Source organism: Apus apus, chromosome 3, assembly GCF_020740795.1.
Source record: "Apus apus isolate bApuApu2 chromosome 3, bApuApu2.pri.cur, whole genome shotgun sequence".
Taxonomy (NCBI): Eukaryota; Metazoa; Chordata; class Aves; order Apodiformes; family Apodidae; genus Apus; species Apus apus.
This window is the reverse complement of record NC_067284.1, coordinates 57,203,876-57,225,684: the sequence shown is the minus strand read 5'-3', so window position 1 is coordinate 57,225,684 and position 21,809 is coordinate 57,203,876. Positions and strand designations below refer to the sequence as shown.

The window sequence follows — 21,809 nt, the reverse complement described above, 5'->3', positions numbered from 1 at the left end:
TTCATTTCCACTTCGGGAAGAGGGGGAGAGGACAAGAGGCAAATAAAAAAAAAAAAAAAGGGGGGTTGGGGGGGAAGAGAAAAGGCTGAGGCAGTGAGACGTTTTTCATTTTAAATCAATGACTGAAACAGAATAAAGCCTTTTAAAATGTTTGTTTTCTTTTTAAGAGAAGAAAAGATTGTCATTAAGAAAAAAACAACAACTTTCTCTGCTTGCTGCTGCCCCGAGCACAGCTCAGTCTCTTCCTTGGCGCCCTGGGAAGCCCTCCCCTCTCTGGGCTGCCCCGGGGGGGGATCTTCAGAGCAGCCCCTCCGTGGGCGGTGGGTCCCGCACCCGCGGGTGGGGAGTAGCTCCGGCCGCCCCGGGCATCCCGCTGCGGCGGCGGGCGGGCAGTGGGTCCAGCCCCACCGGGGTCCCCGCCAGTGGGGCTACGGGCGGGCCGGCGGAGAGGCAGCAAGGCAGGGCTCCCCTCCCGTTTTTTTTTTTTTTCTTTCTTTTTTTTTTTTTTTTTTTAATTTTCAGACGTTACATTCTTTTGCAAACATTCATGCCTTAGGAAGGGCTGGAACAAAGCTCAGCTGCTCCAACCGGTCGGACAGGTAAGCAGACTTGTTGACACCGTTATGTTTGCAGCACGCATGCTCCTTCCCAAGTTTCCTGGTGCATTTTTCTATTCCACCTTATGAAACTTGCCTCCCCCCCCCACCCCCCTTCCCCTCCCCTTCCCCTCCCCGCTCCTCGGCGGCTCTGCCCGGTGCGTGCGGTCCCGCTCCCCGCGGACCCGCTGGGCTGCGGGCGGGCAGCGGGTTGAGCCGCTGCTCCGCTTCGCTCCTCGCCGTGCCCAGCCGAGCCGAGCCGAGCCGAGCCCCGCCGTGCCCCCTGCCCTCGCCATGCCCAGAGCCTTCCTGGTGAAGCGCCGGAGCCCGCAGCCGGCGGTGCGCAGCTGGGATGGGCTGCCCGACGAGGAGAGAGCCGACACCTACATCCCAGGTACGGCGCCGACGGGCTCCCTGCCCCGGCACCGCTCGCCGCCGGGAGGGAGGGGGGTCCCCGCCAGACCCCTGCCCTCGCCCCGGTCCCCGCGGGTTAGGGAGGGGGTTTTGCCGGACTGGGGGAGCCCCGAGGGGGCGGGCGGGCAGCGGCTCGGGGAGGGTTGCACGAAACGGGATGGGGACGAAGGGGGGAGCTCGGAGGGACCCTCCCCGCCCAGCCGCGGGACTGCCGGGTGCCGGCCCCGCCGGGCGATGCCGCCCCCACGCCTGGCACCATCTCTCACCCCGGGGCATGGGGGTGTGTGTTGGTGTGTATCAGGGAAGGTGGGAAACCTCGTTTGCATGAGAAAGGTGGCGGGGGGAGGAGAAGAAAGGACCCGGACGGTGGGGGGACGACGATGTCCTCCTGGCCTCCCCCTCCCCTCCTCCTCCTCCTGCCCTTGCCCGGGGTATAACGGGAAGGCGGCGGTGCTGGCTTGTTTGAACTTTGGGACCGTTCGTGTTTGAGTTTCCGATTGCAGCGTGAGCCGGGGATCCTCCCCCTGCCGTCCGCGGCCCGCCCGCAGGTTAAACACCGGGGCCCGGCGGCTCCCACCGGCGGCTCCCACCCACTGCCCCCCTCCCGCCGCCCCCTGGCCGCGGCTCCCTGCTCCCCTCTTTATCGCATCTTCCCTCCCCCCCCGCTCCCCCATCCCCGCTGCAGGCGGGATCGGCTGCGTGCTGCTGGGCTACGAGGACAGCTGCAGCCTGGAGAGCAGCGGGAGTAGCGGAACCCGGGACGCGGAGCCCAGCGACCCCCCGACCCCCCAGCCCGCCCCCGGCGACTTGGGCACGGCCGGGGGGATGCTGCTGGACCTGGCCGTCAAGCGCCCCGTGATCAGGTCGAAAATCAAGGTAACCGCCCGCGCCCCGCCTTCACTTCCTCCGTGATAGGGTGACCCCGCTTCGAGGGCTGGGCCCAGCTACTGGCGAGGGACGCCAGGTGACAACAGTCCCTTGGGCTCTCCCTCCTAGAGGTGACGGCACCCGTCCCGCACACTGAGATGGAGGCCCGCGGGAGTGGCTGGCTGTAGGATGGCAGCAGCACGGCAAGCCTCATAAGCCATGTACTGTAATCTTCCAATGCCCTTTGCCTTCCCTTATCCCTGCCTGGGACGTGCTGCCCCTGGCCTGCTTGGCTCAGGGCCCGCAGGAGCTCTGAACCCAGCCAGGAAGGACCAGCCCTGGCAACTAGGAGTCATGCCCCACGGTGTGTGGGTGGATCTCGTTCCTTAACGTGGGGCCTCCTTAAAAGGCCGCCTTCTCGGTTGTAAGTCAAGCCTTCGCCAAGGGGGGCTGCGGTGAATCTTCCCACCACCCCCTACCCTCTTGATTTACAGAGGTAGCAGCTAGGAAAAGATCCTCCTCTGAGGCCGTGAAAGGCCATTGCCACCTTGAGGTGGACCCACAGGCTTGGGTGAAGCAATTATCTGTCCATTGACACTGCTGAAGAGCCTCTCTGCTGCATGGGCAGGAGCTCTTATTGACTGGGTGTTCCATGGGCAGAGCCAGCAAAGCAGTGATTTCCCTCACAAGTGTGAGAAGGCAAATCACTCATGGGCTCCTTGAGATACCCAAGAACCCAAGACTGTGCAGATGGGGTAGAAGGATCAAGTCCATCTCTGATCATCCAGGATTCCCCTCAGAAGAGGTGGAGCTAGGCCACCCCGGTGCTGGGAAGGAGATGTGTTTATGGTGTCTAGTTAACACCTCATTAAACCCTGACTGTTGCTTTGCCAGATGGAGCTGTAAGAATCCCCTCTGTTTCTGCAGGGATGATGGCCTTTTGGCCACCATGTTATTAATTATGATTAACGCTAGGTTTTCATCCTGTTTATATGTGGCTGCATGAGGTGAAGTCCTGCCTGTTGCCCAACAGACACTTCCCAGGGGTTCCCCTCCAGTTTCACACCTCATGGTTTCACAGATGACTTTTTTTTAAAAATCTTTCTTTACAAGTTCAGTTAGTGTTTCTTCAGTAGTAAGTAAAGGACGAGGCTGGGAAAAATAACTGGCTCTTCAAGAAAAAGAAATCCTAAACATATTCCTCTGTTTATGAAGAGCTTGCCCCACTGCTGCTTTACTTTAATCTACTTCGTAATAATTTAACTTGGGCTATTAGCAACAGTCACAGCAGAGCCTCACTTTGGCGGAGTCGGGCTTTCTCATCGTGCCACAGAAACTCTCCAAAAGTGCCACAAGAGCTGATGGACGTGTGCATGCCGTGCTGCCTGCTCTGCTGGCTTTCCCTCGTCCCAAGTGGCCGGCGGCGAGCACGTCCACTCCCCGGTGGATAATTAAACTAGTAGTGAAGTGTTCGCGTCTTCCAGACATTAAACCTTCCTGCTGAGGAATGCTCTTCCTAAGAGCTTAATCATCAGTGTCTCCCTTAGTCAAGTTAGGTCATGGTGTTGGCGCAATATTTATGGTGTTGGGAGCGGGAACGAGATGATTAACCCCTAATGACACTCTGCTGTTAATTAACAAACCAGGGAGACCAACAAGAGGAGATTACTGCCATTGTTTCAGTCTCTGCTGAGTCAGTGCAATGTGCCTTTGGTTTATCTCACTAAACCTACTGTTTTTTTTCACCTCTTGTTTTTTGAGGGACCCATAGCAGCTGGAAACACAGTCAGTGAAGGCACTGCATGGGTATGACTTTCTTATGACAGGGAGGGCCTCTTGTCTCCACCCAGGATATTGCTTGAGTGCAGGAGCAAACACACATGCAGCCACACGGAGAGGTGCTCTAGCTTAAGCACATGTGCTTATGCATGTAGCTGGAAGAGGGTCCCTGCCCCTGGAAAGCATCCAGCACACGGGCTTTGTTTTAACCCCTGACGCCGAGCTGGCCAGCATTGCACCAGTCCCAAGCTGCACATTATAAATCACCCACTTGGTGGCAGGGGAAGCACAAAGCTTTCAGCCGTCAAGAATTTCCCAAATGCTTTCACTTTTCATTTTGAATATATATCAAGATTTTTTGTAATGCAATGGTGCTTCTTGGCAGTGCTAGGCTAACGGCTGGATTTGATGATCTTAAAGGTCTTTCCCAACCAAACGGATTCATTCTATGATTCTAATAAGCCCTTCTTTTGTTTGTTTTCTGTTGGTCTTCATCATCTTGATGCCTACTCACCCTGCCCTCTTCCATTCCTTAGTTCACCACTGGTACCTGTAACGATGCTACGGTGCACAGCTGTGAGCTGTGTGGCAAGGGCTTTCGCTTGCAGCGGATGCTGAACCGTCACATCAAGTGCCACAGCCAGGTGAAGAGACACTTGTGCACCTTCTGTGGAAAAGGCTTCAACGACACCTTTGATCTGAAAAGACACGTCCGGACCCATACTGGTACGAATGTGTTCCCCAGGGGATTGTGGATGGCTCTGGGTAGCGGGAGGTGGGAGAAGTGGTGAGATGGGACAAGGATGGAGGGTGAGGTTAACCCAGCAAGACCAATAATGGAAGACCCAGGTAAACAACATTTGCAGAAAATAGCAGGGTTGTGGTGGAGGAAAGGGAAAGATGTGAGTGTGAACAAATAAAAGCCCCAGGACTAGTGAAATCTGATAACTAATAAAATCAGTGTGAAGCACTGTGGGTGCACGAGCTGCTATCCAGATCCAGCGTAGACACGGCGATGTGCTGCTATGCCTGGGTCAGCGAGACTGGGATAACCCAGCTGGGATAACCCATTCGGGACAACTCGCTGCACGTTGTTGCTAGTCCAGCGTGTACCGGTGAGCCCGGGCAGGCTGTGGATGAAAATGCTTTGCCCTCTAGAGGCAATGAGCAGCAATTTCTTGGTTGTTTGTTTTTTTTTTTTCATTTTGTTTGTTTTGTGTGTTTGTGGGGTTTTTGTTGGTTGGTTGGTTTTTTGTTTTTGTTTTTTTTTACCTTCCTTGCTGGCTGTCCTGCAGGAGGGGATTATGGTTTGATTTTGGCATCATCTGGGGAAACCAGGATGTGATTAATACTGTGCCTTCAGCTTCTTTAGGGAAACCAGGCAACACATCTGATGTCTGCTACCCCTGTGCACTGCATCCCTGCATGCATCAGACTACCAGCTCCCTCAGTCCCCTGTTGGAGCTATTTCCCTCTGTACATCCAGCCATCCAGATTAGTTTGGCCACTGGCCTAAACCATCTCTGCTCATTCGTTGTGTGTGTTCACAGCGTGAGTTGAAAATCAGGAGCAGTCTCCCAACAGTGGCTCCTACTCTGGATTGAGAGGGGGTCGAAAAAAGTTGCCTTTTGCCTGGGCTAGTTCTCTCCTCCCGTGAAAGCCAAATGTCCCAGTTTAGCTTCATGGCATAAGCAGACTTTAATATTAAAAAGTAACAAATGTGTGCAGTAAAGCAAAATTTAAAATGATCCTTAACTAATGAAGAGGTTTCCACAGCCCCAGTAATGGGCCGTGCCATCCCAGCATGACTCCTCTTGTACTCATGCCTGCAGAGCACTGCAGGCATCAAGAACCAAGGATGGTGAAGGTTAAACTGCCTTCGGATGAGCATGAAATAGCACCCAAAATGTTGTTTGTAGAAGATACATTTTTGTGTGGGAATTCTAATAAAGATTTGGAGTTTCTCTCCAATTGCAGTTGAATGTAACTAACTGAAGGAGTCTCACAGCAGAAGGTGTTAGGAAAATTCAGTCTTCATAGTTTAAGCCAGTGCACTAGGATAATCTCCTTTGGCAAGACTTGTAAAAATGCAATCAAGATGCTGCCTATTGGAACTTCTAAGCAGTTTGTATTTCTGATAGAAAGAGCAGTGACTGAAGGGTGAGCTTAAAACAATGTGATTACAAAGTTACAACTGTCTAGGACCACGAGTGCTTTGCCCTCTTTTTGCCTGGCTATTACTCACCATAGCTCTGATCTTCCACACACTCCTGTTTCACCTTTCATCAGGAAAAGCCAGATCTTTAGGTAACTCCAGCTTCAAGGCTGATCTTTGCTTTTAAACTTACTGAGCTAGTCTAGGAAACAAAATCACAACTGGTTTAGGCTTTTTCAAGTGTTGATAAACCCTTAGCTATTTGTCATTCAAGTACTAGGGGGTTGCTGCTAAATTGGTGTTGATTGGTGGTAAAATGGATACTCTTTACTGCTCATTATTTTTAGAATGTTAGCTCTCTGTGCTGAACAAAACTGCTCAGGCATTCAAATCACAAGTGAGCCACTTCCCCCTCCTCTGGAGACACACATACCTATTTATTTCATCTTACTACACTTCTCTTCTGGAAACTGAGCTTGTAGTCTCAATAATCAAATCTATATTCTATAAGAAGGCTCTTGTTCATTTGCAGTACTGCAATGGCTGTATGTTCAATACACCACTCCCTGATGCCTTTTACTCACTGAAAGAGAAAAATTAACGTTCTACTGAGATACAAGCTTTCATTCATTATAAAAGCCAAAATGAAAGGTTAGCTGAAACTGGTAAGTTTTACCTAATCACAGGACTCCAGAAAGTTGAGGCTCTGAAGGAGTCAGTTCTGCCAGAGTTGGGAACGCATTCTTCTTCAGGACCAAAGCACCGATGGGTCCCCATCATCCTTGGCGGCCGCCTACGTCTTCTTGAAGCATTACTAGGTTGTCTATTCCTAAATGTATCAACCCATTTCTGAAAATGTTAACCTGAATGGAAGGTATTTTATCTGGACAGATAGCTCCTCAGGCTAGTAGCTCCCTGCTGCTAGGTATCAATAGCTGATATGCTAGAGCTTTTGCCCTTAGCTGGCTCTTTAGTCAGCTGTAGGAAAGGCAAACCAGAACAGTAATCACTGTCTTTAACCTTGCAGGAATTCGTCCTTACAAATGCGAGGTTTGCAACAAAGCCTTTACCCAGCGGTGCTCCCTGGAGTCCCACCTGAAGAAGATTCACGGCGTGCAGCAGCAATACGCCTACAAACAGAGGCGAGATAAACTTTACGTGTGCGAAGACTGCGGCTACACGGGCCCCACGCAGGAGGACCTGTACCTGCACGTCAGCAATGTTCACCCTGGAAGCGCTTTCCTGAAAAAAACCTCAAAAAAACTTGCAGCGGTTTTGCAAAACAAACTGAGCCCTGTCCTGCAGAGGAACTCCAAAGATGATGATGACAAAGACGAGTAACACAGTGGATTACAGTGGTCTAAAGGAATGAAGTTTACATGTAGGACTATATGTATATTATTATTTTTTTTTTTTAAACAGTTTTGAAAGAAACCCCTCAAATGAAAGGGATGTTTTTTGTCAACGGGACTCTCTTGATGTTGGTAGAACCTCAACTTGAAAGAAATATTCCCATATACGATGCCAACATCAGACTTTTTTATCTGGCTAGAAAAAAATTGGAAAACTTGGAGGAGGCTCTCACCTCTTGGATGGAGTATTTACTGAACTGACATTCAGGCAACCTGTTTTCCGTTTCAGCTCTACCACACATCCAGGTGGCCACTGACAAATAGCGTGCTTGGTAAAGACAACAACCATTACCTCCCGTACAAATTCCTTTGGAGAGGTTTGGGTGAAAAGTGCTGTGTAAGAGCAGCTACTAGTACATTGTTCTATGCAAAATGAATCAAAATTATCTTAGAACAGGAGTGCACTGTGCTGGTAAAGAAAAAAAAGCACAAATACCTGCCCTCTGTGCAGCAACCTAACAAATTATGGAGGTGTGATCCAAGGTGAGCTGAAACTTTTTTTACAGGCTGTGGAACTTTTTATTCTCAAACTTTCTCTACCAGCAAATTGCCTTATTCCAGGGCAGACTTCTGGTCACGTTTTAGGTACGTCAAGCTGTGAACACGTTTTATCACGTTTAGATTTCAGTGTAAACTTAATTCTGATGTTCCCAGACTTGATACGCTCACTTTGGGGATTATTACCACATCCTTTTACAATACATCAGTATCACCCCAGAAACCCAAAGGAATGACTTGAAGATGTGTATTTTTCCCTCATGACAAAATGCAATTTTTAATGTATTTTATGGTGCGTATGTGTGCGTGTGTGTTCATTTAGGGATTTTTTTTTCTTTTTAATGGTCTGTTCACTAATACAACAGAGCAGTGCAACGCAGTTAAGAGGGAGACTTGGCCTGTCCCTGACTCATGAGATCAGGCACAGATCTGGTCCCTTGTCTGTAACTGATATCAGTTTAGAAGGCTCTTCATGAGACTTACGCTACAAGGGAAGGAGGTGGCGATGATGATGAGGGACTGGCATGATGTCTCTGTGCATTTAGAACTCACCCTATAGTTCTGCCCCAGCTCCTGTTGATCCAGGACAACCAAGAGGGTAGCCTATTTGGAATACTGAGTGTGACTTTAGGGATTTAAACAAATGGGGAGAGGGATGCCCATATAATTCATGTTGCTGAAACCACCTGACACTTTTAACTCTTCAGAAGCTGCTGCAGCCCTTACTGGGCACCTGAATGACTGTAGTAGGAGGAACAGGGAGGGGTGTTAACTCCCTCTGCAACCACAAGGTTCTCTGGTCCAAGTGCATGTTATTCCTCTGTCTCCTAACTCAATGGACACAGCCACTAAACAGGTTTTACATCAATTTAAATGTATAACAATTAACGGATTTCACTTGTAAATTCCAAAAAATAATTTCATATTCAAAATAAAGCTGTACATTTGGGGAGGATACACTGTATTCTATATACATTGAAACAACAGCTGAAAAGTAACCCACCTAAAATACATGGTCACAGCCAGGACCTTCATAATAATTTCTACTAAAATGATAAGATTCTGAGTGTCTCTGCAAGAATAATAATCAAAAAAATCTCAATTTACTTCAGTTTTGTACAGGCATCTGTTTGGGTTTTTGTGGGGAAAAGCTTCTAGGGGTTTAAAAGCATTTCTAATTATATTAATGCTTTATTCAGCACAACTGTTGGTGCTTGGGACCTTGAAAATGAGGATAATAAAATGATGTTACTGTGTAAAGAACAGACTTGTCATCCTGTGTAATGGGAAAATTCACAGAATATATGGGAAGTTCACAGAAAAAACCCTGTAAGATTAATTAAAAGATTGTTCCTTACTTTGCAGAAAGAGCTAAAGCTTATGAACTTATCCCCAGTGCTTCTGAGATCATGGCACTGTAACTGAATAGTTTAAATGGAAGGTTGCTTACCCTAAGTGAAGCTTCTGTGCTTGCAAATACATTGGCAAAATCCCCTAAGAAATGTGTTAACAGCTGGTTGAGCCAATTGTGCTGGTGATACTCCCCTGTAGCCCAGTAAGTGAGACCTGTCATGAAACACTGTTGGGTTCAGCTCCTAGGTGGGACCATTCAGCAAAGTCCATCTGACTAATGTGACTAGTGTTCACCTAACTGCAAAGGATTCATGTCTGCAGATCTGCTGAAACCTCAGCCCTTACACTGAAGCAGTGGAGGTACAGCTGAAACCCTCCCTGTCTAGCTGGAGACATTTTGCATGTATGTGTGCTTGTCTGTGCGTGTGTTGGTGATTTTTTTCCCCTCCAGTAGCACACATTACTTTTGATCTCCTTCCTGACATCACTGCTGAAGCATGTCCCTGCTGAAAGAACTAGAGACACATTAAGGTAGTCTTATCTGTGTCACTGCAGTATAAAAAAGCACTCACAGCAGCAGAGAAAAGCAGCAGGTAACAGTAAACAGAAGAAAAAACACTTGGAATGAAGAGAAAAGCTCTGACAAGCTGGATGCTAAGCTGGAGTAACTGCCCTTGACTGGCTGGTTATTCTGCAGAGGACAGATACACCCTGTAGCAGATGCCCTGGGCATGTCAGTTGAACAGTCTGGCAAGTTATTTTAAACTGGTCACAAAGCAGGTTTGAGTTTGCATGACACTTGAAACAGCCATCTGCCAGTTCTGTTTCAGAAGACAACTTGCACTACCTTGTGCCTCCACAGCAATGTTCCAGAGCTCACATAGGGATGCCAGAGGCAGCCAGACTTTCAGAAGTGCCAAACATCAGTAACTTCCATTACTACTATCTTTGAAGGCTGCCTGCCTTCTCCTGGCTCTCTGGTGGTAGGTTTACAAACTGACATTGCCAGTGAAGCTGGTAGCCTTCCTCAGACAACAGGCTTTTGTTAAACAAATGAACACAGGTGAAGCCAACAGGTGCCTGCACTGCCCAGGCTCCAGACTTGTCCTTATTTACTAGAAGGCAGGATAAGGCTGAAATCTCACATGGTTCAGAGACATCTGATGCACTGATGATGGTAATGCCACCCAAACATTGCCCAACTGTTCCACACTCTCGATTTACCCAGTCCCAATCAACAGCATGTGTTACCACATTCTGCTTCTGCCCAGGGCATCTTACCTCTTGCTTATGCCCATCCTCTTTGCAGCCACAGAGCTGTCTTTCACAGAAAGTTGACTGTGTTCAGTGGCATTGAACCACCCACTTGCTATAATTCTGTGATGTGGGAAGATACTTGTAAAACAGGTAGAACTTCTGAGTGCTCATGCAGCACGGTCAAGGTTAGTCATCTCTAAACCCAGTTTCTCAGTTTCCATGATTTGTCTTTTTAGATAGAAATCCAATTAAGCATAGAGTTATCATACCATCACCAGACCAGGTTTGAATAAACAAGTATCACTATAACTAAGTTTCATGGCACAGCTTAAGCACTGCAGAGGTTTAAGTTTCTTCAGCAGCAAGCCTGCCTAATGTTTATTCTAGGTATGGTTCTGGCTGATTTTCTTGAAGCTTATGGATTAGTTGTATTTTTATTCATAATCTGCAGTGGTATTATGAAAACTCTTATATACAATTCAGATAAAACAAAGAGAATAAGGAAAAAAAGCTTTTCAGATGTGCAACACAAAAAACAACACCACCCTACATCATCAAGGCTTATTCTGTGCCTATAGACTTGATTAATGAAACAAGCTTCAAAAGTAACTTCTGTTTTAGAACTTCTATACACAAACTTATTTGAACACCCCTCTCTTAAAAAAAAGCCCAAACAAACCAACAGCCAGCAGTTCTTCATTCCTTAGAAGGCCTGGCTTCAAAGTCTTACGTCTGCTTTCATGAAGAAACTTACTCACACTAGCAAATGCTGTAACTTGACACTGGAGATCATTCCACATGGGTAGGCTCCTTGTCTGCTCAGACAGCAAAGCCAGGAGAGCTCACGACTGTTGCAGACTTGGCCTGCACAGAGCCTCACAACCTAAGGTACAAAGCCAGTTTACACTTCCACAGGTTTTCCACATGGGCCATGCAGCCTGTTAAGAAACCTGCAGGAGGAGCCACTAGAAGTAGCAAAAGTTCCTAAGTGTCAGTTACAATCCTGCTCCTCTTCTAAGCCCCTTCTGTGTTAATGATGATTTTGCCTTTGTATTTTAAATAAGCTGCTTGTGAGAACTTTGGTTATAATTCTCAGCACAGTTTTTCCAGTTGTTGCTGTAAGAAAAACCACAAATAGTAACAAGGCTGTTAATAGATACCTTTGAGATGAGCAAGCACTAAGCTGCCTGAAACCCAGTGTAATACATTAATTTGTTTATCATTTGCATTTCTCTCGGCTCAGACAACGCAGATGTTGTTTTGCTTCAGTTCATCAACTTAATTTTCAAAGCCTCAGTTCTGTAACAGTCTTTCTCTCAAAAATAAAAGAGGAGGATGATTTGATGTAACAGTTTTACTTGACTATCAACCTTAGACTGTATAAACAGTGTGGGAAAAAACAGATTAAGTCAGCTCTGTCCTGCCAGATCCACTTAAATCACCTACAGTGTAAGCAAACACACATTGCCCATTCCATTTTTTTTTTTTTTTTTTTTAGGGGGGGAGAAAACAGGTTATTAAGAATTTAGCCAAAGTGACTAAAAAATGAGTATGTAATTGAACAGGAAGATCTTTGCTTTGGCTTTGTGCTCAGACCACTTGCCTCTGCATAGCTTAGTTAGTGTTGGTTTCTGTCCTTGTACTCTTCAAGGCGCAAAAGCCACTTATTCCAGTAGTGCAAGCACAGATCAGGATCCATGAAATGCGGATGCGCAGGGGAGCCGTTCTTATAGGCAATCACAATGAGTCCACAGCTAACCTACAGTTAAAAACAAGAAGCTGTCAGAAATTTCATGTTAATATGCAACCTGAATCATCCTGAATGCTAAGCCTCACTGCAAAACATCACTCTTAACATACAAGTACCTTAATAAGAAACAGAGAACAAAAGCAGTAATTTATCATAAAATACTTGAGGATGAACATTCAAATGCTAAGAGTTCAAAGTTCTGACTGACTTCGGTGAAAACCAGAGGACTCAAACTGTGAGTATCAGTGACAAGGTCTACTTAAACTTTGCAGATGTCTCTAACATTCCCAGTGACTGATGAGGTTTTGCCTGAGGTCATATAACCAGACTGATGTCAGTCTCCAGCATTAGTCTGAATGGAAATGGTTACTTTGGCGTGTTCCAACATCTTTCATAGTTAATGAACAGCTTTACTCCAAACGCCACAAAGCTACTGGGACAAAGATAAAGTGGCAGTGGACAGAAGGCTAACAGCAGAATTCTAGAATTACTGTCTATATTTCACTCTGTAAGGACCATGTCTGTTAAATGCTTGTGTTTACTCATCTGTAATATTCTAGACAGTCCTCTGAAGAACCTATGAATTACTCTGCTCTCCTTTGCTTTATATTTTCCCCTTTCAATGCTTTGTACTGAAATAACAATCCTTCAGGCCAAGCAGGCCTGGCTAGAATTGCATTAGGAGTCACAGAGTGGTCGAGGTTGGAAGGGACCTTGAAAAATCATCTAGTCCAACCCCCCTGCTACAGCAGGACCAGCTACAGTAGATCACACAGGAACGCATCCAGATGGGTTTGGAATGTCTCCAGAGAAGGAAACTTCACAAACCTCTCTGGGCAGCCTGTTCCAGTGCTCTGCTACCCTCATAGGAAAGAAGTTTTTCCTTAAGTTTAGCTTGAACCTCCTGTGCTCCAGCTCGTGCCCATTGCTCCTTGTCCTGTCATTGGATGCTGCTGAAAAGAGACTGGACCCATCCTCCTGACACCTGCCCTTTAGATATTTACAAGCGTTTATGAGATCCCCGCTCAGTCTCCTCTAGCTCTCTCAGCCTTTGCTCACAGGGCAGATGCTCCATTCCCCTAACCATCTTTGTGGCTTTGTGCTGGACTCTTTCCAGTAGTTTCCTACCCTTTATGAACTATGGAGCCCAGAGTTGGACACAGTATTCCAGGTGAGGCCACACCATGGCAGAGTAGAGCAGGAAGATAACCTCCCTTGACCTCCTGGCTGCACACTTCTTAAGGCACCCCAGGATGCCATTGGCCTCCTTGGCTGCAAGGGCACATTGTTGGCTCATGATCAGCCTGTTGCCCACCAGGACACTGAGGTCCTTTTCTCCAGAGCTGCTCTCCAGCAAGTCAGCCCCAACCTGTACTGTTACATGCGATTGTTCCCCTTCAGATGCAATGCTTTCCATTTGCCCTAGTTCAATTCCATTACGTTTCTCCCTGCCCAGCTCACCAGCCTGCCCAGGTCACACAGGATGTCAGCACAGTCCCTCCCCTCACAGTTTTGTATTATCAGCAAACTTGCTAATGGTACACTCCATCCCTCCATCTTTAAAAACATTATTCCACTGTCTTCTGACTGATTGACAGCACACTGCTTTTCTCTGAGGAAACACAGTACAGTTTCCAAGAACTCTAAATCATGTAGTCCCTCGTTTGCTAGTGGTAGATAGCAACACATGATGCAAGCAAGGCCCTCCCACACCTTTTCCCTGTTTGCAGGCTTTACTTCCACTCTTCTCCCTTCCTACTCTTGACACAAGTAAAAACCACACAGAAAAAAGCACTGGGGGTTGCCCAGATGCCAAGTTAGTTCATCTGACCTCCTAAAACATTGAGGAGTTTCCTTAAAAACAGTGAAAATATACTGCTGACAGGCAAAGGCAGCAGGATTTAGCAAGACCAGTGGGGTTATTTCATAATACATCAGATTAACCTGATCTAAGACTGGGCCACTTTGTTACAAACTAACAATTCCATGATGGACAGCAAGTGCTAAAGACAGGAGAAATGAAAATAGCGTAGATGCTGCTGCTTGTCTTGGCAAGCAGCAGGCCTGCTGACCTGGAAGTCATAATTGGCATCATGATTTATGGCTCCAATATATGCTGCAACCTGTAATGGGTTGTCAAAAGTATTCTTCAGAAATGGCTTTGATTTCTCTGAAGTTTTCCAGTCAATCACACACAATTGGCCCCTGCATAAGAGAACAGATAGGACAATGGTCTAAACTCAAATGTAGTCAAAAGTAAGAAAAATATGGGATGAGAGAGCAAAGAAAAGTGTATTATTCTCAGCTTGTTTCACCCAGATGTCACATTGCTCATCATTATGTATAACCAAGTCTCTTCCACATTGGTAGTTCAGATCTCAGAAATCAAGATTTACTAGTATCTGCTGCAGTTCGTGGCAACTGCTGAGGAACACTGAAGTCTGCTCAGCTCACACCCTGCTCCAGTAAGGAATTCTCAACACAGAACAACAGCACTCCTATCTTTGGACTCAGCCTGGGCAGTTCACCCATTTCACCCCTTTTACAAGATCTGTCTGGCTTCAGCCCCACAACTCATCACCACACCTGCTCCAGCACGGACCACAGCCTCCCACACACCACGGAGCACCACGCGACACGGGCACTGTCAGGTTTCTTAGAGAACCAGTACCTCACCGATACTTAGCCACGCAGTCTACCAGGCCCAGGTACTGCAGATTCTCATGCTGAACAGCACTTTCCAGAACTTTCACCTCGCTGACATCTTTTAAGACATGTTCCACACTTGATAAGTAGCCGGAAACAGTAGCAACATCTTTCTGCTCCTTACTTGCTGTCTCTTCAGACAGGAATATAGATTCCAAGGCTGCATGAAAGAGCTCTCCTTGGAGGAAAAGATCTAAGAAAAATGTTAAAAAACCCCTACTTCAGACATTACTCATAAAACCCAAGGGATTTGTATTATAGATATTATACAAAATAGCTCTTAAACCACTTTTGATTTTTGTCCTGAAAGCTTGAGGATGTGGGTAGGAGAAGAGAATGAGACAGAAAAATAAATTGTCAACAGTGAAATCAGTATCTCTTATATTAATTAGTACTTCACTTTTTTTTTTGGTTTTACTAATTACTTGGAAACAAAATATAATTTTTAATTTATTAAAGGAATTAGTGAATTTCTATGAATAAAAAATATTATTCTGGGCTGCTTTTGCTGCATTTGCTTCTTCTGCTCTATTGGTTCACTTGAGTGGAGCTAATCTCCTCCTGAAATGGGCAGGCATAGCTCTAGGAGTATAGGCCTGCCTCATAAATAATTCCCAGAAAGATAAATTTTAAATAGCTATGCAAGGATTCTTATGTCATATTACTCACTGAAGTGCTTAGGAACTCAAAAAGCATAAACAAAGGATATTCAGTTTTAAAAATAATAAAATTTAAAAATAATAATGTAAGGACCACCTGGGTGTTTACCAACCTTGCTACAAGAGGCCAGCTAACCCCCAGGTCGTCGCAGATCCCCTTCAGTCCTCCAGCTTGGGGAAGTCACCTTGTAGGTCTTATAAAATGAAAACCTCTACATGCATGGCAATTTCATAGAATAATCTATATATACTGAATAAGCTAAATAGTTACTGAATAACTTCAACATAAACAGCAAGACACCCAGGTTTTTTAAGCACTCAACATGATACACTGCAAAGTATCTATATGTAAATAGATACTAGCAAATAGGGAAATAAAGGAGAGGCAGATCAGGTAGAGCACAGAATATCTACAGTCTAATTTTTGTTTCCTACATGCCTCTGAAAACAATTCAGTGATCCTAGAACAAAGATCAGAGCTTAAATTAATTTATAATAGGTCCACTCATAATAGGCTCTTGCCCTTTGATATGGAAAAAATAGATTTCCAAAACACTTGGCTTGTAGGGCCAGGTACTGCAGCTATGCTAGCACCTCCCAGCCAGGTCTCCAGACCACTGCTTTTACTTCGCAGTCACACTGTGGTTAGACTTACTTTTAGTATACTCTGCAAAACCATCTTTTCCAAGTTCCAGTATCATTTTCTGCTTCCATCTTTCTAGATAAAAAGCTTGCTGTGGAGAAATAGTCTGTTGAAGAATACGGGTAACACTGGGCATTTTCGTTTTTTGTAAAGAGATTTTCATGGGGAAGGCTGAATCACTGTTGAGAAGGGGGATTCTCTTGTTGGGGTTTATTAAAGGAACCCAGTTCCTGGGAGTTTCTGTTTCAGCTTTCACAGGACATCTCTGTTTACTTGGTGGCCCATATAGCAAATTGTCTTCTTCAAATATTGTCTCTGGTGTTTGGGCGCTGGTTTTGTAAGATGTAACAGAGTAGACCAAGTTCTTGTATTTTTCTTGGTCAACTTCTTCATAACTGTTTACTTTTTTCTTCTTGCTGTAAAAACAAGCAGAGGTAGCCAGACACAAATATGGCAATTGCTTTTGGCCAAAAGGTACTTGAAGCAGTTTCCCAGGTTTTCTGGAGAGCAGCTGTAGGAATTTCATTCTGACAAGAAGTGTTTGTGAGTAGTTAAGAGTTTTCTTTCTTCTGTTAGAAACAGTTTGTAGCTTACCATATTTTCCCCCTGCGGAAAAAGAAATTTGTCATTTCCAGTCATAAAACTCTACCATCAACCTATATTTGCCCTTTGCCAAACAAAGAACTGCTGTGGTCATAAAGTGCCTTTGTACACCTTATGCCACCAACATTCCTTTAGATACATAATACAGTAAGAGAAAGAACCAATAAGCAATGAAAAGAAGAAATGTTGCTGAAAAGTACCCGTGCTGGTCCACAAAATCAGAAACACAGCAAAGGCATAAAGATGTACCAAGTAGCAAACACTACAGCAGGGGGATGCACTTATAGCAACAGTGTCAGAAGAACCCTCATGAATGTAGACACAAACACCTGATCTGCAACTAACCTCCCCCAAAAGAGGGAAGGGGAGGATGAGGGAAAAGAAAAAAAGGTTACACAGAAGAGAATTAAGCAAAACAATTGTTGTGAGATATTAAAAACATGTAAGTTTCTAGTGGATACCCAACTCAAAGGGAACTGTGGGGACAAAGTACCTTTTGGAGAATAAAAGCTTTTTTTTTCTTTTGTATACCTAGGAGAAAGGAGACAGCAGCAGGGTGTGTTGTGAATTAGGCAGATCCAAGACTGAGAAGCCAGAGAAACCAGATGCAATTCAAGTATCTTCAGATTCAAATAAATCTTTCAAAGATCAGAGTAAAAAATATATAGAGGTATTTTTCTGAAGTGAGTCTGAAACATAGTTGTGATCTAAGACACTTCAGAAGTTTAAAAGCAAAAACCAGTGTACTAGAATTATTGTTCACAGCATAGCTTTCAAAACTACATTGTAACTGCAGCATCCAAGGAAAGTTTATGCACCTGGGTAAAATGTAAACACTCGAATAGAGGCTTTTAAACCAACAATAGATAATTCAGAATTGAGGCCCTATTCTGCTGAAAGTTACTGGCTTATCATTACAAAGCTCCCTTCCACCCACTGCAAAGAAAGAATACAGACAATGCCCACTGCCAACTAACATCAGCATTTTGTTCCTTGACAATATGTTACCCTTTTCTTTTCCCACACTTCTTGCACAATTCATTCACTGCCCAAGCCTTAGGCACCACAGAAAACAAAAACATAGTAGGAGGCGTTAGTTTGTATGGACAGATCCTGGGCTCCTGCAGAGCTGTGGTGACACCAGTGTGTGGCTGCAGCCGTATCACAGCAGCTTGCAAAAATGGGGCTGTGTCAGCTGCAGCAGGCGGGATTAAGGCATCTTGTAAAAAGAGGCTGAGACCCTGGACTCCGGCTCCATAAATATTGTTCATCATACAAAAGGACAAAACCCTCCAGCTGTAGACATTTAATCAGAAGTAGGCAGATAGAAATAACTACTGTTCTGTAATCTGATGGCATGTAACCTGATACAAAATAGACCCCTCAAAAGTAAATCTGAATGAGGAAAACACAACTAGATTGGATCAGAACTGTGTGTCACGTAGCAGTGGCATTTCTGACCCAGTACCAGGTGCCCTACAGCCAGATTTGCCATACTGTTGTTACCTATAACTGCACAGCATATAAATCAAAATAGTTAATGATTTTAAAACTGCTTCATGGTGATTAACGGAGGAAAATAATGAAACTACCAACTAGTAATTCTGCTACTGACTTTTTACAGTCTAATCAGATATAAACAAGCTACCTTACAAGGAAAACCTTACCGTTCAAGATACTTTGAATGTGTCACTTCCCTATTTTAATCATTACATTATACTTAATATTGAATCAAGTCTAAATTTGCTTTCCCTAGCCAGCAGAACTGGCCTAGGTGGAGTCACACTTGTTTTCTCCTTTTCCAGCATTCACCAACAAGAATGGACATGAGTCTCGCTCTGAGTATTCTATGACCTTCAGATTCCTGTCAGAACTACTCTCCTGCCTGCACATGAGAAAAGTGTAGTCAGGTAAATTACAAAAGGACAAACCAGACAATTTCAACCATTTTATTGCCACAAAAGTATCCAAGTTTTGGATAAAAATAGAACAACTTGCTTTAGACAGGTTACACAGCAGCAAGAAATTGGACTATGTTCTGTAACTTCAGTTCTACTCTGCTTCATTTCTTGGACATGTGAAGAAGTTTTGCAAATCTAGGTGAGACATAACAAAATTTAAAGTTATTTCTCATTTCCTACAAGAGATCAAAAAGTTGTTTCTACAGCTTGCTAGAAATTTGTAACAGCATAAAGAGGTACTTTTAATTAAGTATACATATTTTAATTTTTCAATTCTCCTTGGGTTTTCAGGAAGTGGATTTTGAGTCTTCACTATTACTACCAATTGTTCTAATACATTTATTTTTAATAAGTTCTTCACTTTTTGTTATTTGACTACCATAAAGCACTTCTGCAAAGCTGCTATGCCAGCATTTATAGCAACGCATTCTTCTCAGAAGAGAATAATACTTTAAAATAGATTTTTCAGTGTTGGAATGGGATTGGATACTTGGCAAAATCTGCCCCTTCCAGAAAAAGAAATAATGAACTATGTAAGCACACTACAACAGATGTCAGTTTGCTGCAGGAGGTAACAAAAAAACCCCAACCCAGTAAAAGCAGCAAAGGGATACATAACAATTAGACCGTAGTACCATAAGCAAATTGCATAATTTTATTTTTCCACTAAAAGAAAAATTAATCTCTCCTGTCTCGGGGTTTACATCTAGAGCTGCTGAAGCTGTCTTTTAAAATAATATAGGAAAATAAAATTACCCTTATTGCAATTTAATAGTATCCAAGCACGTAGTTTCTCAGGCTGTTGTTCAATAACCATTAATATGCTTACCCAAATGTATAACTGGAGCAAAATAAATGCTGGGTCAATGACTTTATATTTGTTACATTATCCAAGGCACAAAAGAAAAAGTTCATTCTGGCTTTGTGTCAGCTACAGAAAGCAAGATGATACCTGATTCAGCATAGAGTTCACTTGTAGTAATCTGCGCTTTCAATATTTTTTAAGGCATAAATTTATGGCAGATCCGTGCTTTGAATCATGGGGCTACTAAAACATGAACTATTACAAGTCCTAGAGCCAATTTATAGCAACACTGATGCAGTGTTTCAGTAATATCCAGTATGAATTTTAAATTAACAGCCTATATTTTTCTGGAGTAATATCTGTGGAAATGCTTGCACACTCTGTGAACTGAACCACCAGGAAAGGAAGTTATAGTCAGCTGCTGTGCTGCTCTGCAAAAGGAAAGAGGTTCTAGGATTGCTAAGAAAAAAAGAATGTTTGTATCCACCAGAATAAAGAATCATTTGTTTTTCAATTAATCACAGTGGCATTTCTGTGCAAATAACTTATATTTACAAGAAGTACACGAAGTTGGAGTGGTTTGGATCTACTCTCATACATAGAGAACAGAATTTAATTGCTGTTTCTCTCAGGGGAAGTATCTCCCTTCTCTTTGAAACAGTTTGTGTTCAAAGAATGGTAGAACTGTGTCAAGTATTGTATCATGAGCCTTAATGGAGAACTGAATGCAATAAAATAATCTGGGGAAAAAATAAAATAACTTCTCTTGTGTTCCTTAAGATGGTTGACTCTGCCACTTTAACAACTGCACTAACATAACTCAGGAAGTTTTCCCAGGATAGAAATGAGTGGCCTAAGTCAAAGAAACTAAAAGGGTTCCTTAAGAAACTGTTCACATACATAAAAACCTTCCTCCAACTACGGTTTCAGACAATAATCAGCATAGCTTTTTCTCCACTATCACCTATCAAGCAAACAAAACACTAGTCTACTTCACAGACAATAAGGGCACTACTAAGCATAGTTACAGATCTGTTGCCCCATGTCCCTAATTTGAGGACAGCAAATCTGCTGATGAAGGTATAATTTAAAGTTAACATCATAGACTTTTATCCAGGAAGAAGTATTACTATATGATGTAGAAAGGCAAAAGTAACCTGTGTTCTTGATTATGAAGGTGACAATTCCTTGCCCTCAATCTCTCTTCCTTGGTTCTCTGCAGTCTGTAAGCTAAATAATTGAACCTATCCAGCTTAAATACACACTTCCCTCTTTTGGGAAGTTAGAAACATGGAGAGAAAAAGGAGATTAAAACAATAATAAAAAAAAAGGTAGCAATCCAGTTTAAAGCACAAGACTACAGAGCTACACTGGATGAAAGAGACACAAGCTCCAACACTGGGAAGGGAGTAAGTGGGAAACCGGGCTCTAAAACAAAGCTGGCGTTTTTAGGAAGGCAATCGATGAAAAGAGCTGGCCTAGCCCCTGAGACCAGCAAGTGCTCTCCGGCAAACAGATAAGATAGACTTTCCGCATAGGCACCCGATACCTGAACAGCGCAGCACAGCCTACTCTTGTGCAGGGCTCCCCTCCCGCTCCCTCAGGGATAAGTCGTTCTGCTCAAGAAGCCCGTGCCTGCCCCACGGCCTCAGAGGGCATGCATGCCCGGCCACGAGGCCCCCTCAATCGCAGGCCCGCGGGCAGGGCCGGGCACCTCCTCGCCAGGCGCGGTGCGGTGCAGGGGGCAGGCCAGGGGAGCAGGGAGCCGCAGGCCCGGCACCCAGGCAGGCCGCTGCTTTCCGCCAGCCGGCCGAGGCCGGCGCTGCGGGAGGGGCCTCTCGCCTCGCCAGGCAGCCCCGGAGGCACGGGCGGCAGGCAGGCAGGCGGGCAGGCAGGCGGGCAGGCAGCGCAGCCACCACCGGGAGCGGCCGCCGAGGGGAGACCCGAGGCCGCCGTTACCTCCGCGCTCGCGCTCCCGCCACCGCCGCTCCTGCGCAGGCGCACTCCGGCCGCGGCTGCTCCTGCGCAGGCGCACTCCGGCCGCGGCCCAACCCGCTCGCCCCGCGGCCTCCTGGGACTTGTAGTTCTCCCCCGCCGCCCTCGGGGCCGCCGCGAGCGGCGGGGCGGAGGCCGCGTGCCGCCTCCCTCGCGCTCCCCCTCGCGTCCCCGGGGACCTTCCGAAGAGGGAATCGCCCGCCTCACCGAGAGCCAAGAGCGAGAGGGAGAACGCCGCGCCGCCATCTCGGGTGAAGGCAAACGTCACGCTGCCCTCACCCAAGATGGCCGCCGGCCCCGGGGCTGCGCCGCCGCCGCTCCCGCGCAGCGCCCGGCCCGCGCGGGGGCGGCCGGGA

General features: G+C 45.6%; 2 protein-coding genes across 4 annotated transcripts; one reads left to right on the top strand and one right to left on the bottom strand.

The window, feature by feature from the left end:
- Window positions 1-875: 875 nt before the first annotated feature.
- On the top strand, window positions 876-8,586 carry OVOL2 (ovo like zinc finger 2). Its single transcript, XM_051613732.1, has 4 exons — window positions 876-990; window positions 1,696-1,886; window positions 4,193-4,382; window positions 6,839-8,586. Exons 1-4 carry the CDS (start codon window positions 891-893, stop codon window positions 7,150-7,152), a joined length of 795 nt encoding a protein of 264 aa, XP_051469692.1. The 5' UTR covers window positions 876-890; the 3' UTR covers window positions 7,153-8,586.
- Window positions 8,587-10,746: 2,160 nt separating this feature from the next.
- On the bottom strand, window positions 10,747-21,763 carry MGME1 (mitochondrial genome maintenance exonuclease 1). Of its 3 annotated transcripts, none has more exons than XM_051613731.1 (5): window positions 21,661-21,763; window positions 16,102-16,695; window positions 14,758-14,980; window positions 14,154-14,286; window positions 10,747-12,090 (listed from the first exon to the last, which is right to left on the bottom strand). In XM_051613731.1, the coding sequence occupies exons 2-5, from the start codon at window positions 16,613-16,615 to the stop codon at window positions 11,950-11,952; spliced, it is 1,011 nt and encodes a 336-aa protein (XP_051469691.1). In that variant the 5' UTR covers window positions 16,616-16,695; window positions 21,661-21,763; the 3' UTR covers window positions 10,747-11,949. The 3 variants fall into 3 exon arrangements, with proteins under 3 accessions (XP_051469691.1, XP_051469690.1, XP_051469689.1); XM_051613730.1 differs by lacking the exon at window positions 21,661-21,763 and adding an exon at window positions 21,418-21,537; XM_051613729.1 differs by lacking the exon at window positions 21,661-21,763 and adding an exon at window positions 21,008-21,394.
- Window positions 21,764-21,809: the final 46 nt, after the last annotated feature.